Genomic DNA, 16,851 nt, shown 5'->3' with positions numbered 1-16,851 from the left:
GGACCTGTAGTTTCAGATAGAGAGGGCGTCTATAGACCTGTAGTTTCAGATAGAGAGGGCGTCTATAGACCTGTAGTTTCAGATAGAGAGGGCGTCTATGGACCTGTAGTTTCAGATAGAGAGGGCGTCTATGGACCTGTAGTTTCAGATAGAGAGGGCGTCTATAGACCTGTAGTTTCAGATAGAGAGGGAGTCCTGACCTGTAGTTTCAGATAGAGAGGGCGTCTATGGACCTGTAGTTTCAGATAGAGAGGGCGTCTATAGACCTGTAGTTTCAGATAGAGAGGGAGTCCTGACCTGTAGTTTCAGATAGAGAGGGCGTCTATAGACCTGTAGTTTCAGATAGAGAGGGCGTCTATAGACCTGTAGTTTCAGATAGAGAGGGCGTCTATAGACCTGTAGTTTCAGATAGAGAGGGCGTCTATGGACCTGTAGTTTCAGATAGAGAGGGCGTCTATAGACCTGTAGTTTCAGATAGAGAGGGCGTCTATAGACCTGTAGTTTCAGATAGAGAGGGCGTCTATAGACCTGTAGTTTCAGATAGAGAGGGAGTCCTGACCTGTAGTTTCAGATAGAGAGGGCGTCTATAGACCTGTAGTTTCAGATAGAGAGGGCGTCTATAGACCTGTAGTTTCAGATAGAGAGGGCGTCTATAGACCTGTAGTTTCAGATAGAGAGGGCGTCTATGGACCTGTAGTTTCAGATAGAGAGGGCGTCTATGGACCTGTAGTTTCAGATAGAGAGGTAGTCCTGACCTGTAGTTTCAGATAGAGAGGGCGTCTATGGACCTGTAGTTTCAGATAGAGAGGGCGTCTATAGACCTGTAGTTTCAGATAGAGAGGGCGTCTATGGACCTGTAGTTTCAGATAGAGAGGGCGTCCTGACCTGTAGTTTCAGATAGAGAGGGCGTCCTGACCTGTAGTTTCAGATAGAGAGGGCGTCTATGGACCTGTAGTTTCAGATAGAGAGGGCGTCTATAGACCTGTAGTTTCAGATAGAGAGGGCGTCTATAGACCTGTAGTTTCAGATAGAGAGGGCGTCTATAGACCTGTAGTTTCAGATAGAGAGGGCGTCTATGGACCTGTAGTTTCAGATAGAGAGGGAGTCCTGACCTGTAGTTTCAGATAGAGAGGGCGTCTATGGACCTGTAGTTTCAGATAGAGAGGGCGTCTATAGACCTGTAGTTTCAGATAGAGAGGGAGTCTATAGACCTGTAGTTTCAGATAGAGAGGGCGTCTATAGACCTGTAGTTTCAGATAGAGAGGGCGTCTATAGACCTGTAGTTTCAGATAGAGAGGGCGTCTATAGACCTGTAGTTTCAGATAGAGAGGGCGTCTATAGACCTGTAGTTTCAGATAGAGAGGGAGTCTATGGAACTGTAGTTTCAGATAGAGAGGGAGTCTATAGAACTGTAGTTTCAGATAGAGAGGGCGTCCTGACCTGTAGTTTCAGATAGAGAGGGCGTCTATAGACCTGTAGTTTCAGATAGAGAGGGCGTCTATAGACCTGTAGTTTCAGATAGAGAGGGAGTCCTGACCTGTAGTTTCAGATAGAGAGGGCGTCTATGGACCTGTAGTTTCAGATAGAGAGGGCGTCTATGGACCTGTAGTTTCAGATAGAGAGGGCGTCTATGGACCTGTAGTTTCAGATAGAGAGGGCGTCTATGGACCTGTAGTTTCAGATAGAGAGGGCGTCTATGGACCTGTAGTTTCAGATAGAGAGGTAGTCCTGACCTGTAGTTTCAGATAGAGAGGGCGTCTATGGACCTGTAGTTTCAGATAGAGAGGGCGTCCTGACCTGTAGTTTCAGATAGAGAGGGCGTCCTGACCTGTAGTTTCAGATAGAGAGGGCGTCTATAGACCTGTAGTTTCAGATAGAGAGGGCGTCTATAGACCTGTAGTTTCAGATAGAGAGGGCGTCTATGGACCTGTAGTTTCAGATAGAGAGGGCGTCTATGGACCTGTAGTTTCAGATAGAGAGGGCGTCTATAGACCTGTAGTTTCAGATAGAGAGGGAGTCCTGACCTGTAGTTTCAGATAGAGAGGGCGTCTATAGACCTGTAGTTTCAGATAGAGAGGGAGTCCTGACCTGTAGTTTCAGATAGAGAGGGCGTCTATAGACCTGTAGTTTCAGATAGAGAGGGCGTCTATGGACCTGTAGTTTCAGATAGAGAGGGCGTCTATAGACCTGTAGTTTCAGATAGAGAGGGCGTCTATGGACCTGTAGTTTCAGATAGAGAGGGCGTCTATAGACCTGTAGTTTCAGATAGAGAGGGCGTCTATAGACCTGTAGTTTCAGATAGAGAGGGAGTCCTGACCTGTAGTTTCAGATAGAGAGGGAGTCTATGGACCTGTAGTTTCAGATAGAGAGGGCGTCTATGGACCTGTAGTTTCAGATAGAGAGGGCGTCTATAGACCTGTAGTTTCAGATAGAGAGGGCGTCTATAGACCTGTAGTTTCAGATAGAGAGGGCGTCTATGGACCTGTAGTTTCAGATAGAGAGGGCGTCTATAGACCTGTAGTTTCAGATAGAGAGGGAGTCCTGACCTGTAGTTTCAGATAGAGAGGGCGTCTATAGACCTGTAGTTTCAGATAGAGAGGGCGTCTATGGACCTGTAGTTTCAGATAGAGAGGGCGTCTATGGACCTGTAGTTTCAGATAGAGAGGGAGTCCTGACCTGTAGTTTCAGATAGAGAGGGCGTCTATAGACCTGTAGTTTCAGATAGAGAGGGCGTCTATAGACCTGTAGTTTCAGATAGAGGGCGTCTATGGACCTGTAGTTTCAGATAGAGAGGGAGTCCTGACCTGTAGTTTCAGATAGAGAGGGCGTCTATGGACCTGTAGTTTCAGATAGAGAGGGCGTCTATAGACCTGTAGTTTCAGATAGAGAGGGCGTCTATGGACCTGTAGTTTCAGATAGAGAGGGCGTCTATAGACCTGTAGTTTCAGATAGAGAGGGCGTCTATAGACCTGTAGTTTCAGATAGAGAGGGAGTCCTGACCTGTAGTTTCAGATAGAGAGGGCGTCTATAGACCTGTAGTTTCAGATAGAGAGGGCGTCTATAAACCTGTAGTTTCAGATAGAGAGGGCGTCTATAGACCTGTAGTTTCAGATAGAGAGGGCGTCTATGGACCTGTAGTTTCAGATAGAGAGGGCGTCTATGGACCTGTAGTTTCAGATAGAGAGGGCGTCTATAGACCTGTAGTTTCAGATAGAGAGGGCGTCTATGGACCTGTAGTTTCAGATAGAGAGGGCGTCTATAGACCTGTAGTTTCAGATAGAGAGGGCGTCTATAGACCTGTAGTTTCAGATAGAGAGGGCGTCTATAGACCTGTAGTTTCAGATAGAGAGGGCGTCTATAGACCTGTAGTTTCAGATAGAGAGGGCGTCTATGGACCTGTAGTTTCAGATAGAGAGGGCGTCTATAGACCTGTAGTTTCAGATAGAGAGGGCGTCTATGGACCTGTAGTTTCAGATAGAGAGGGCGTCTATAGACCTGTAGTTTCAGATAGAGAGGGCGTCTATAGACCTGTAGTTTCAGATAGAGAGGGCGTCTATAGACCTGTAGTTTCAGATAGAGAGGGCGTCTATGGACCTGTAGTTTCAGATAGAGAGGGCGTCTATAGACCTGTAGTTTCAGATAGAGAGGGCGTCTATGGACCTGTAGTTTCAGATAGAGAGGGCGTCTATGGACCTGTAGTTTCAGATAGAGAGGGCGTCTATAGACCTGTAGTTTCAGATAGAGAGGGAGTCCTGACCTGTAGTTTCAGATAGAGAGGGCGTCTATGGACCTGTAGTTTCAGATAGAGAGGGCGTCCTGACCTGTAGTTTCAGATAGAGAGGGCGTCTATGGACCTGTAGTTTCAGATAGAGAGGGAGTCCTGACCTGTAGTTTCAGATAGAGAGGGCGTCTATGGACCTGTAGTTTCAGATAGAGAGGTAGTCCTGACCTGTAGTTTCAGATAGAGAGGGCGTCCTGACCTGTAGTTTCAGATAGAGAGGGCGTCCTGACCTGTAGTTTCAGATAGAGAGGGCGTCTATAGACCTGTAGTTTCAGATAGAGAGGGCGTCTATAGACCTGTAGTTTCAGATAGAGAGGGCGTCTATAGACCTGTAGTTTCAGATAGAGAGGGCGTCTATAGACCTGTAGTTTCAGATAGAGAGGGCGTCTATGGACCTGTAGTTTCAGATAGAGAGGGCGTCTATGGACCTGTAGTTTCAGATAGAGAGGGCGTCTATAGACCTGTAGTTTCAGATAGAGAGGGAGTCCTGACCTGTAGTTTCAGATAGAGAGGGCGTCTATAGACCTGTAGTTTCAGATAGAGAGGGCGTCTATAGACCTGTAGTTTCAGATAGAGAGGGAGTCCTGACCTGTAGTTTCAGATAGAGAGGGCGTCTATAGACCTGTAGTTTCAGATAGAGAGGGCGTCTATAGACCTGTAGTTTCAGATAGAGAGGGCGTCTATGGACCTGTAGTTTCAGATAGAGAGGGCGTCTATAGACCTGTAGTTTCAGATAGAGAGGGCGTCTATGGACCTGTAGTTTCAGATAGAGAGGGCGTCTATAGACCTGTAGTTTCAGATAGAGAGGGAGTCTATGGACCTGTAGTTTCAGATAGAGAGGGAGTCCTGACCTGTAGTTTCAGATAGAGAGGGCGTCTATAGACCTGTAGTTTCAGATAGAGAGGGCGTCCTGACCTGTAGTTTCAGATAGAGAGGGCGTCTATGGACCTGTAGTTTCAGATAGAGAGGGAGTCCTGACCTGTAGTTTCAGATAGAGAGGGCGTCTATGGACCTGTAGTTTCAGATAGAGAGGGCGTCTATAGACCTGTAGTTTCAGATAGAGAGGGCGTCTATGGACCTGTAGTTTCAGATAGAGAGGGAGTCCTGACCTGTAGTTTCAGATAGAGAGGGCGTCTATAGACCTGTAGTTTCAGATAGAGAGGGCGTCTATAGACCTGTAGTTTCAGATAGAGAGGGCGTCTATGGACCTGTAGTTTCAGATAGAGAGGGCGTCTATAGACCTGTAGTTTCAGATAGAGAGGGCGTCTATAGACCTGTAGTTTCAGATAGAGAGGGCGTCTATGGACCTGTAGTTTCAGATAGAGAGGGCGTCTATAGACCTGTAGTTTCAGATAGAGAGGGCGTCCTGACCTGTAGTTTCAGATAGAGAGGGCGTCTATAGACCTGTAGTTTCAGATAGAGAGGGCGTCTATAGACCTGTAGTTTCAGATAGAGAGGGCGTCTATAGACCTGTAGTTTCAGATAGAGAGGGCGTCTATAGACCTGTAGTTTCAGATAGAGAGGGCGTCCTGACCTGTAGTTTCAGATAGAGAGGGCGTCTATGGACCTGTAGTTTCAGATAGAGAGGGCGTCTATAGACCTGTAGTTTCAGATAGAGAGGGCGTCTATAGACCTGTAGTTTCAGATAGAGAGGGCGTCTATAGACCTGTAGTTTCAGATAGAGAGGGCGTCTATAGACCTGTAGTTTCAGATAGAGAGGGAGTCCTGACCTGTAGTTTCAGATAGAGAGGGCGTCTATAGACCTGTAGTTTCAGATAGAGAGGGAGTCCTGACCTGTAGTTTCAGATAGAGAGGGCGTCTATAGACCTGTAGTTTCAGATAGAGAGGGCGTCTATAGACCTGTAGTTTCAGATAGAGAGGGCGTCTATAGACCTGTAGTTTCAGATAGAGAGGGCGTCTATGGACCTGTAGTTTCAGATAGAGAGGGAGTCCTGACCTGTAGTTTCAGATAGAGAGGCGTCTATAGACCTGTAGTTTCAGATAGAGAGGGCGTCTATGGACCTGTAGTTTCAGATAGAGAGGGCGTCTATGGACCTGTAGTTTCAGATAGAGAGGGAGTCCTGACCTGTAGTTTCAGATAGAGAGGGCGTCTATAGACCTGTAGTTTCAGATAGAGAGGGAGTCCTGACCTGTAGTTTCAGATAGAGAGGTAGTCCTGACCTGTAGTTTCAGATAGAGAGGGAGTCTATGGACCTGTAGTCCTGACCTGTAGTTTCAGATAGAGAGGGCGTCTATGGACCTGTAGTTTCAGATACAGAGGGCGTCTATGGACCTGTAGTTTCAGATAGAGAGGGCGTCTATAGACCTGTAGTTTCAGATAGAGAGGGCGTCTATAGACCTGTAGTTTCAGATAGAGAGGGCGTCTATAGACCTGTAGTTTCAGATAGAGAGGGCGTCTATAGACCTGTAGTTTCAGATAGAGAGGGCGTCCTGACCTGTAGTTTCAGATAGAGAGGGCGTCTATAGACCTGTAGTTTCAGATAGAGAGGGCGTCTATGGACCTGTAGTTTCAGATAGAGAGGGCGTCTATGGACCTGTAGTTTCAGATAGAGAGGGCGTCTATAGACCTGTAGTTTCAGATAGAGAGGGCGTCTATAGACCTGTAGTTTCAGATAGAGAGGGCGTCTATAGACCTGTAGTTTCAGATAGAGAGGGCGTCTATAGACCTGTAGTTTCAGATAGAGAGGGAGTCTATGGACCTGTAGTTTCAGATAGAGAGGGCGTCTATAGACCTGTAGTTTCAGATAGAGAGGGCGTCTATGGACCTGTAGTTTCAGATAGAGAGGGCGTCTATAGACCTGTAGTTTCAGATAGAGAGGGCGTCTATAGACCTGTAGTTTCAGATAGAGAGGGCGTCTATAGACCTGTAGTTTCAGATAGAGAGGGAGTCTATGGACCTGTAGTTTCAGATAGAGAGGGAGTCCTGACCTGTAGTTTCAGATAGAGAGGGCGTCTATAGACCTGTAGTTTCAGATAGAGAGGGCGTCTATAGACCTGTAGTTTCAGATAGAGAGGGCGTCTATAGACCTGTAGTTTCAGATAGAGAGGGCGTCTATGGACCTGTAGTTTCAGATAGAGAGGGAGTCCTGACCTGTAGTTTCAGATAGAGAGGGCGTCTATGGACCTGTAGTTTCAGATAGAGAGGGCGTCTATGGACCTGTAGTCCTGACCTGTAGTTTCAGATAGAGAGGGCGTCTATGGACCTGTAGTTTCAGATAGAGAGGGCGTCTATAGACCTGTAGTTTCAGATAGAGAGGGAGTCTATAGACCTGTAGTTTCAGATAGAGAGGGCGTCTATAGACCTGTAGTTTCAGATAGAGAGGGCGTCTATAGACCTGTAGTTTCAGATAGAGAGGGCGTCTATGGACCTGTAGTTTCAGATAGAGAGGGCGTCTATAGACCTGTAGTTTCAGATAGAGAGGGCGTCTATAGACCTGTAGTTTCAGATAGAGAGGTAGTCCTGACCTGTAGTTTCAGATAGAGAGGGCGTCTATGGACCTGTAGTTTCAGATAGAGAGGGCGTCCTGACCTGTAGTTTCAGATAGAGAGGGCGTCTATAGACCTGTAGTTTCAGATAGAGAGGGAGTCCTGACCTGTAGTTTCAGATAGAGAGAGGCGTCTATGGACCTGTAGTTTCAGATAGAGAGGGCGTCTATAGACCTGTAGTTTCAGATAGAGAGGGCGTCTATGGACCTGTAGTTTCAGATAGAGAGGGAGTCCTGACCTGTAGTTTCAGATAGAGAGGGCGTCTATAGACCTGTAGTTTCAGATAGAGAGGGCGTCTATGGACCTGTAGTTTCAGATAGAGAGGGAGTCTATAGACCTGTAGTTTCAGATAGAGAGGGCGTCTATAGACCTGTAGTTTCAGATAGAGAGGGCGTCTATAGACCTGTAGTTTCAGATAGAGAGGGCGTCTATAGACCTGTAGTTTCAGATAGAGAGGGCGTCTATGGACCTGTAGTTTCAGATAGAGAGGGCGTCTATAGACCTGTAGTTTCAGATAGAGAGGGCGTCTATAGACCTGTAGTTTCAGATAGAGAGGGCGTCTATAGACCTGTAGTTTCAGATAGAGAGGGAGTCTATGGACCTGTAGTTTCAGATAGAGAGGGCGTCTATAGACCTGTAGTTTCAGATAGAGAGGGCGTCTATAGACCTGTAGTTTCAGATAGAGAGGGCGTCTATGGACCTGTAGTTTCAGATAGAGAGGGCGTCTATAGACCTGTAGTTTCAGATAGAGAGGGCGTCTATAGACCTGTAGTTTCAGATAGAGAGGGCGTCTATAGACCTGTAGTTTCAGATAGAGAGGCGTCTATAGACCTGTAGTTTCAGATAGAGAGGGCGTCCTGACCTGTAGTTTCAGATAGAGAGGGAGTCCTGACCTGTAGTTTCAGATAGAGAGGGCGTCTATGGACCTGTAGTTTCAGATAGAGAGGGAGTCCTGACCTGTAGTTTCAGATAGAGAGGGCGTCTATAGACCTGTAGTTTCAGATAGAGAGGGCGTCTATGGACCTGTAGTTTCAGATAGAGAGGGCGTCTATAGACCTGTAGTTTCAGATAGAGAGGGAGTCCTGACCTGTAGTTTCAGATAGAGAGGGCGTCTATAGACCTGTAGTTTCAGATAGAGAGGGCGTCTATAGACCTGTAGTTTCAGATAGAGAGGGCGTCTATAGACCTGTAGTTTCAGATAGAGAGGGAGTCCTGACCTGTAGTTTCAGATAGAGAGGGCGTCTATAGACCTGTAGTTTCAGATAGAGAGGGAGTCCTGACCTGTAGTTTCAGATAGAGAGGGCGTCTATAGACCTGTAGTTTCAGATAGAGAGGCGTCTATAGACCTGTAGTTTCAGATAGAGAGGGAGTCCTGACCTGTAGTTTCTCCCCGAAGGCCAGCTTGTGTATGAGGTGTGTCATGTCAGGGCTCTGGGGCTGGGCCGTGGCGCTGTGGGTCGACACGTGGAAGTTACCTGGTACCTGGAGGGAGAGCACACAGATATTACCACACAGAGAGACACAATATCACCACACAGATATTACCACACAGAGACACAATATCACCACACAGATATTACCACACAGACAGACACAATATCACCACACAGATATTACCACACAGACAGACACAATATCACCACACAGATATTACCACACAGACAGACACAATATCACCACACAGACAGACACAATATCACCACACAGAGAGACACAATATCACCACACAGATATTACCACACAGACAGACACAATATCACCACATAGAGAGACAATATCACCACACAGACAGACACAATATCACCACATAGAGAGACAATATCACCACACAGACAGACACAATATCACCACACAGATATCACCACACAGAGACACTATCACCACACACAGAGACACTATCACCACACAGATATTACCACACAGAGAGACAATATCACCACACAGAGAGACAATATCACCACACAGAGAGACAATATCACCACACAGAGAGAGACGGGGGGGGGGGGGGGTCAGAGGTCTGTGTAGTGGGGGGGGGGGGGTCAGAGGTCTGTGTAGTGGGGGGGGGGGGTCAGAGGTCTGTGTAGTGGGGGGGGGGGTCAGAGGTCTGTGTAGTGGGGGGGGGGGGGGTCAGAGGTCTGTGTAGTGGGGGGGGGGGGTCAGAAGTCTGTGTAGTGGGGGGGGTCAGAGGTCTGTGTAGTGGGGGGGTCAGAGGTCTGTGTAGTGGGGGGGTCAGAGGTCAGTGTAGTGGGGGGGGGTCAGAGGTCAGTGTAGTGGGGGGGGGTCAGAGGTCAGTGTAGTGGGGGGGGGTCAGAGGTCAGTGTAGTGGGGGGGGGTCAGAGGTCAGTGTAGTGGGGGGGGGTCAGAGGTCAGTGTAGTGGGGGGGGTCAGAGGTCTGTGTAGTGGGGGGGGTCAGAGGTCAGTGTAGTGGGGGGGGTCAGAGGTCAGTGTAGTGGGGGGGGGGTCAGAGGTCAGTGTAGTGGGGGAGGGTCAGAGGTCAGTGTAGTGGGGGGGGGGTCAGAGGTCAGTGTAGTGGGGGGGGTCAGAGGTCTGTGTAGTGGGGGGGTCAGAGTTCTGTGTAGTGGGGGGGTCAGAGGTCTGTGTAGTGGGGGGGGGTCAGAGGTCAGTGTAGTTGGGGGGGGGGGGTCAGAGGTCTGTGTAGTGGGGGGGGGGGTCAGAGGTCAGTGTAGTGGGGGGGGTCAGAGGTCTGTGTAGTGGGGGGGTCAGAGTTCTGTGTAGTGGGGGGGTCAGAGGTCTGTGTAGTGGGGGGGGTCAGAGGTCAGTGTAGTTGGGGGGGGTCAGAGGTCAGTGTAGTGGGGGGGGGTCAGAGGTCAGTGTAGTGGGGGGGGGTCAGAGGTCAGTGTAGTGGGGGGGGGGTCAGAGGTCAGTGTAGTGGGGGGGGGTCAGAGGTCAGTGTAGTGGGGGGGGTCAGAGGTCTGTGTAGTGGGGGGGGTCAGAGGTCAGTGTAGTGGGGGGGGTCAGAGGTCAGTGTAGTGGGGGGGGGGTCAGAGGTCAGTGTAGTGGGGGAGGGTCAGAGGTCAGTGTAGTGGGGGGGGGGTCAGAGGTCAGTGTAGTGGGGGGGGTCAGAGGTCTGTGTAGTGGGGGGGTCAGAGTTCTGTGTAGTGGGGGGGTCAGAGGTCTGTGTAGTGGGGGGGGGTCAGAGGTCAGTGTAGTTGGGGGGGGGGGGTCAGAGGTCTGTGTAGTGGGGGGGGGGGTCAGAGGTCAGTGTAGTGGGGGGGGTCAGAGGTCTGTGTAGTGGGGGGGTCAGAGTTCTGTGTAGTGGGGGGGTCAGAGGTCTGTGTAGTGGGGGGGGTCAGAGGTCAGTGTAGTTGGGGGGGGTCAGAGGTCAGTGTAGTTGGGGGGGGTCAGAGGTCAGTGTAGTGGGGGGGGTCAGAGGTCAGTGTAGTGGGGGGGTCAGAGGTCAGTGTAGTTGGGGGGGGTCAGAGGTCAGTGTAGTGGGGGGGTCAGAGGTCTGTGTAGTGGGGGGGGTCAGAGGTCTGTGTAGTGGGGGGGGGGGGTCAGAGGTCTGTGTAGTGGGGGGGGGTCAGAGGTCTGTGTAGTGGGGGGGGGGGTCAGAAGTCTGTGTAGTGGGGGGGGTCAGAGGTCTGTGTAGTGGGGGGGTCAGAGGTCTGTGTAGTGGGGGGGTCAGAGGTCAGTGTAGTGGGGGGGTCAGAGGTCAGTGTAGTGGGGGGGGGGTCAGAGGTCAGTGTAGTGGGGGGGGTCAGAGGTCAGTGTAGTGGGGGGGGGTCAGAGGTCAGTGTAGTGGGGGGGGGTCAGAGGTCAGTGTAGTGGGGGGGGGTCAGAGGTCAGTGTAGTGGGGGGGGTCAGAGGTCAGTGTAGTGGGGGGGGTCAGAGGTCAGTGTAGTGGGGGGGGTCAGAGGTCAGTGTAGTGGGGGGGGTCAGAGGTCAGTGTAGTGGGGGGGGGGTCAGAGGTCAGTGTAGTGGGGGAGGGTCAGAGGTCAGTGTAGTGGGGGGGGGGTCAGAGGTCAGTGTAGTGGGGGGGTCAGAGGTCTGTGTAGTGGGGGGGTCAGAGTTCTGTGTAGTGGGGGGGTCAGAGGTCTGTGTAGTGGGGGGGGGGTCAGAGGTCAGTGTAGTGGGGGGGGGGTCAGAGGTCAGTGTAGTTGGGGGGGGTCAGAGGTCAGTGTAGTGGGGGGGGGTCAGAGGTCAGTGTAGTGGGGGGGGTCAGAGGTCAGTGTAGTGGGGGGGGGTCAGAGGTCAGTGTAGTGGGGGGGGTCAGAGGTCAGTGTAGTGGGGGGGGTCAGAGGTCAGTGTAGTGGGGGGGGTCAGAGGTCAGTGTAGTGGGGGGGGTCAGAGGTCAGTGTAGTGGGGGAGGGTCAGAGGTCAGTGTAGTGGGGGGGGGGTCAGAGGTCAGTGTAGTGGGGGGGTCAGAGGTCTGTGTAGTGGGGGGGTCAGAATTCTGTGTAGTGGGGGGGTCAGAGGTCTGTGTAGTGGGGGGGGGGTCAGAGGTCAGTGTAGTGGGGGGGGGTCAGAGGTCAGTGTAGTTGGGGGGGGTCAGAGGTCAGTGTAGTTGGGGGGGGTCAGAGGTCAGTGTAGTGGGGGGGTCAGAGGTCAGTGTAGTGGGGGGGTCAGAGGTCAGTGTAGTTGGGGGGGGTCAGAGGTCAGTGTAGTTGGGGGGGTCAGAGGTCAGTGTAGTGGGGGGGGTCAGAGGTCAGTGTAGTGGGGGGGGTCAGAGGTCAGTGTAGTGGGGGGTCAGAGGTCAGTGTAGTGGGGGGGGGGGTCAGAGGTCAGTGTAGTGGGGGGGGGTCAGAGGTCAGTGTAGTGGGGGGGGGGTCAGAGGTCAGTGTAGTGGGGGGGGGTCAGAGGTCAGTGTAGTGGGGGGGGTCAGAGGTCAGTGTAGTGGGGGGGGTCAGAGGTCAGTGTAGTGGGGGGGGTCAGAGGTCAGTGTAGTTGGGGGGGTCAGAGGTCAGTGTAGTTGGGGGGGGGTCAGAGGTCAGTGTAGTTGGGGGGGGGGTCAGAGGTCAGTGTAGTTGGGGGGGGGGTCAGAGATCAGTGTAGTTGGGGGGGGTCAGAGGTCAGTGTAGTTGGGGGGGGTCAGAGGTCAGTGTAGTTGGGGGGGTCAGAGGTCAGTGTAGTTGGGAGGGGTCAGAGGTCAGTGTAGTGGGGGGGTCAGAGGTCAGTGTAGTGGGGGGGGTCAGAGGTCAGTGTAGTGGGGGGGTCAGAGGTCAGTGTAGTGGGGGGGGTCAGAAGTCAGTGTAGTGGGGGTCAGAGGTTACTTTGTTAATAGTGAACTCTCCCTCGAAGCGACAGCCATATCCGTGGTTGAGAGGAACCTTCATGGAGTTGTCTATGTGCCCCACCTCATGGCGACCCATCTCGTCCTGGATATCAAGACCCACCACTGGAGGAGAGAGAGAGAGAACGGTGGTCAGATCATGTCTGTTGGGTACCAGCCGGGTATGCTAGTCCAGGGGGTACGCTAATGGATATGCTATAGTCAGGGGGTACGCTAATGGATATGCTATAGCCCAGGGGTTGCGCTAATGGATATGCTATAGCCCAGGGGTTGCGCTAATGGATATGCTATAGTCAGGGGGTACGCTAATGGATATGCTATAGCCCAGGGGTTACGCTAATGGATATGCTATAGCCCAGGGGGTACGCTAATGGATATGCTATAGTCCAGGGGGTACGCTAATGGATATGCTATAGTCGGGGGGTACGCTAATGGATATGCTATAGTCCAGGGGGTACGCTAATGGATATGCTATAGTCCAGGGGGTACGCTAATGGATATGCTATAGTCCGGGGGTACGCTAATGGATATGCTATAGTCCAGGGGGTACGCTAATGGATATGCTATAGTCCAGGGGGGTACGCTAATGGATATGCTATAGTCCAGGGGGTACGCTAATGGATATGCTATAGTCCAGGGGGTACGCTAATGGATATGCTATAGTCGGGGGGTACGCTAATGGATATGCTATAGTCCAGGGGGTACGCTAATGGATATGCTATAGTCAGGGGGTACGCTAATGGTTATGCTAATTTGGTATATAAATCAGACCCAACTCACTCTATTAAATTATTCATCCACCAAACTACCAGGCTTCAACATGGAAGTCACACATACGCCTGGGCCGTGAGCAGGCAAACTGGTCCAACCCCCACTCGTACACTAGCCCAAACCAAATGGCATGTACCAGATGCTCAGCAGGCTCTGCTCACACTTACTGGTCTGAGGCCAAACCACACGACTAACAACATTGGACACTTTATGGAACACAAAACCTTCACTATCTCATCCTGGAATATCCAAGGCCTGAGGTCATCTGCCTTTGGACTAAAGAGAAGGAACCTGGACTTCATCAAAGATATCAGAAATACAGATATTGCCATCCTACAAGAAACATGGTACAGAGGAGATGGACCCACTGGTTGTCCTCTAGGTTACAGAGAGCTGGTAGTCCCATCCACCACACTACCAGGTGGTATAGAGGAGATGGACCCACTGCTTGCCCTCTAGGTTACAGAGAGCTGGTAGTCCCATCCACCACACTACCAGGTGGGTGGTATAGAGGAGATGGACCTACTGGTTGCCCTCTAGGTTACAGAGAGCTGGTAGTCCCATCCACCACACTACCAGGTGGTATAGAGGAGATGGACCCACTGGTTACCCTCTAGGTTACAGAGAGCTGGTAGTCCCATCCACCACACTACCAGGTGGTATAGAGGAGACGGACCCACTGGTTGTCCTCTAGGTTACAGAGAGCTGGTAGTCCCATCCACCACACTACCAGGTGGTATAGAGGAGACGGACCCACTGGTTGTCCTCTAGGTTACAGAGAGCTGGTAGTCCCATCCACCAAACTACCAGGTGGGTGGTATAGAGGAGATGGACCCACTGGTTGTCCTCTAGGTTACAGAGAGCTGGTAGCCCCATCCACCACACTACCAGGTGGGTGGTATAGAGGAGACGGACCCACTGGTTGTCCTCTAGGTTACAGAGAGCTGGTAGCCCCATCCACCACACTACCAGGTGGGTGGTATAGAGGAGATGGACCCACTGGTTGTCCTCTAGGTTACAGAGAGCTGGTAGTCCCATCCACCACACTACCAGGTGGGTGGTATAGAGGAGATGGACCCACTGGTTGCCCTCTAGGTTACAGAGAGCTGGTAGTCCCATCCACCACACTACCAGGTGGTATAGAGGAGACGGACCCACTGGTTGTCCTCTAGGTTACAGAGAGCTGGTAGTCCCATCCACCACACTACCAGGTGGGTGGTATAGAGGAGATGGACCCCCTGGTTGTCCTCTAGGTTACAGAGAGCTGGTAGCCCCATCCACCACACTACCAGGTGGTATAGAGGAGATGGACCCACTGGTTGCCCTCTAGGTTACAGAGAGCTGGTAGTCCCATCCACCACACTACCAGGTGGGTGGTATAGAGGAGACGGACCCACTGGTTGTCCTCTAGGTTACAGAGAGCTGGTAGTCCCATCCACCACACTACCAGGTGGTATAGAGGAGACCCACTGGTTGTCCTCTAGGTTACAGAGAGCTGGTAGTCCCATCCACCACACTACCAGGTGGGTGGTATAGAGGAGACGGACCCACTGGTTGTCCTCTAGGTTACAGAGAGCTGGTAGTCCCATCCACCACACTACCAGGTGGTATAGAGGAGATGGACCCACTGGTTGTCCTCTAGGTTACAGAGAGCTGGTAGTCCCATCCACCACACTACCAGGTGGTATAGAGGAGATGGACCCACTGGTTGTCCTCTAGGTTACAGAGAGCTGGTAGTCCCATCCACCACACTACCAGGTGGTGTAGAGGAGATGGACCCACTGGTTGTCCTCTAGGTTACAGAGAGCTGGTAGTCCCATCCACCACACTACCAGGTGGTATAGAGGAGATGGACCCACTGGTTGTCCTCTAGGTTACAGAGAGCTGGTAGTCCCATCCACCACACTACCAGGTGGTATAGAGGAGATGGACCCACTGGTTGTCCTCTAGGTTACAGAGAGCTGGTAGTCCCATCCACCACACTACCAGGTGGTATAGAGGAGATGGACCCACTGGTTGTCCTCTAGGTTACAGAGAGCTGGTAGTCCCATCCACCACACTACCAGGTGGTATAGAGGAGATGGACCCACTGGTTGTCCTCTAGGTTACAGAGAGCTGGTAGTCCCATCCACCACACTACCAGGTGGTGTAGAGGAGATGGACCCACTGGTTGTCCTCTAGGTTACAGAGAGCTGGTAGTCCCATCCACCACACTACCAGGTGGTATAGAGGAGATGGACCCACTGGTTGTCCTCTAGGTTACAGAGAGCTGGTAGTCCCATCCACCACACTACCAGGTGGTATAGAGGAGATGGACCCACTGGTTGTCCTCTAGGTTACAGAGAGCTGGTAGTCCCATCCACCACACTACCAGGTGGGTGGTATAGAGGAGATGGACCCACTGGTTGTCCTCTAGGTTACAGAGAGCTGGTAGTCCCATCCACTAAACTACCAGGTGGTATAGAGGAGATGGACCCACTGGTTGCCCTCTAGGTTACAGAGAGCTGGTAGTCCCATCCACCACACTACCAGGTGGTATAGAGGAGATGGACCCACTGGTTGCCCTCTAGGTTACAGAGAGCTGGTAGTCCCATCCACCACACTACCAGGTGGTATAGAGGAGATGGACCCACTGGTTGTCCTCTAGGTTACAGAGAGCTGGTAGTCCCATCCACCACACTACCAGGTGGTATAGAGGAGATGGACCCACTGGTTGTCCTCTAGGTTACAGAGAGCTGGTAGTCCCATCCACCACACTACCAGGTGGGTGGTACAGAGGAGATGGACCCACTGGTTGTCCTCTAGGTTACAGAGAGCTGGTAGTCCCATCCACCACACTACCAGGTGGGTGGTGTAGAGGAGATGGACCCACTGGTTGCCCTCTAGGTTACAGAGAGCTGGTAGTCCCATCCACCACACTACCAGGTGGTATAGAGGAGATGGACCCACTGGTTGCCCTCTAGGTTACAGAGAGCTGGTAGTCCCATCCACTAAACTACCAGGTGTGAAACAGGGAAGGGACTCAGGGGGTACGCTAATGGATATGCTAATTTGGTATAGAGCAGACCTAACTCACTCTATTAAATTAATCAAAACAGGAACATTTACATTTGGCTAGAAATTCAAAAGGAAATGATCTCAGATAAAACTGTCCTCCTGTGTGCTACCTACATCCCCCCACTAGAATCCCCATACTTTAATGAAGACAGCTTCTCCATCCTACCTATATCCCCCCACTAGAATCCCCATACTATAATGAAGACAGCTTCTCCATCCTACCTATATCCCCCCACTAGAATCCCCATACTATAATGAAGACAGCTTCTCCATCCTACCTATATCCCCCCACTAGAATCCCCATACTATAATGAAGACAGCTTCTCCATCCTACCTATATCCCCCCACTAGAATCCCCATGCTATAATGAAGACAGCTTCTCCATCCTACCTATATCCCCCCACTAGAATCCCCATGCTATAATGAAGACAGCTTCTCCATCCTGGAGGGAGAAATCAATCATTTCCAGGCCCAGGGACATGTA

At 51.3% G+C, this 16,851-nt stretch overlaps 1 protein-coding gene across 1 annotated transcript in view; it reads right to left on the bottom strand.

Annotated features, from left to right (window-relative positions):
* Window positions 1–16,851, bottom strand: part of LOC106591131 (endoplasmic reticulum-Golgi intermediate compartment protein 1) — a 63,119-nt gene that overhangs the window by 13,260 nt on the left and 33,008 nt on the right. The window contains exons 5-6 of the mRNA XM_082974998.1: window positions 12,520–12,644; window positions 8,666–8,770 (exon numbers count right to left, since the gene is read on the bottom strand). Of these exons, the coding sequence (XP_082831124.1) occupies window positions 8,666–8,770; window positions 12,520–12,644 (230 nt within the window). The remainder of the gene's footprint in view (window positions 1–8,665; window positions 8,771–12,519; window positions 12,645–16,851) is intronic.

This window comes from Salmo salar, chromosome 05, assembly GCF_965601325.2.
Source record: "Salmo salar chromosome 05, fSalSal1, whole genome shotgun sequence".
NCBI classification, from domain to species: domain Eukaryota; kingdom Metazoa; phylum Chordata; class Actinopteri; order Salmoniformes; family Salmonidae; genus Salmo; species Salmo salar.
This window is presented reverse-complemented; position numbering and strand designations above follow the sequence as displayed.